The sequence below is a fragment of the Charadrius vociferus genome, unplaced genomic scaffold, assembly GCF_000708025.1.
Source record: "Charadrius vociferus isolate BGI_N301 unplaced genomic scaffold, ASM70802v2 scaffold2044, whole genome shotgun sequence".
Lineage (NCBI taxonomy): Eukaryota > Metazoa > Chordata > Aves > Charadriiformes > Charadriidae > Charadrius > Charadrius vociferus.
The window spans coordinates 8,970-9,413 of NW_009647983.1; the positions used below are offsets into that span (position 1 = coordinate 8,970).

General features: G+C 71.8%; 1 protein-coding gene across 1 annotated transcript in view; it reads right to left on the minus strand.

The window, feature by feature from the left end:
• The window catches only part of EIF2B4 (eukaryotic translation initiation factor 2B, subunit 4 delta, 67kDa), a 9,910-nt gene that overhangs the window by 5,581 nt on the left and 3,885 nt on the right, over positions 1-444 (minus strand). Inside the window, exon 2 of the mRNA XM_009883467.1 lies at positions 94-303. Within this exon, the coding sequence (XP_009881769.1) occupies positions 94-303 (210 nt within the window). The remainder of the gene's footprint in view (positions 1-93; positions 304-444) is intronic.

Sequence of the window (444 nt, forward strand, 5' to 3'; positions counted from 1 at the left end):
GCGGGGGGTGCGGTCGGCCCCCCCCTGCCGGTGCCCGCCGCAGCCCCCTTCCTCCCCGCTCACCCCCCTGCCCTCTGGTGACGATGACTTTACCGGACTGAGGCTCGGTGGGGGTCAGCCTGGGCTTGGCCGCTGCCGCTGCCTGGCTCAGCTCTGCCTTCTTGGCCTGTTTCTGGGCGCGCTCAGCCTCTTGCTTGGCCCGGCGCTCTGCTCGCAGCTCAGCTTTGCTCTTGCCCCCTGTGGGCTTCTCACCATCGTTGAGGCCATCGGCCAAGGCTGGGGGGGACGTGGGGTGAGCGGCCACTACGGGAGACAGCAGGGAGAAGCCTGTGCCCAGCCTCCCCCGGTACTCGGGACAGCCCGTGGCAGGGAGACCCTCTGTGCCGGGATCTGCCTTGGGAGGGGCAGGGGGGGCGAAGGCCCCCGGTCTCCCGGCCCCCCCCA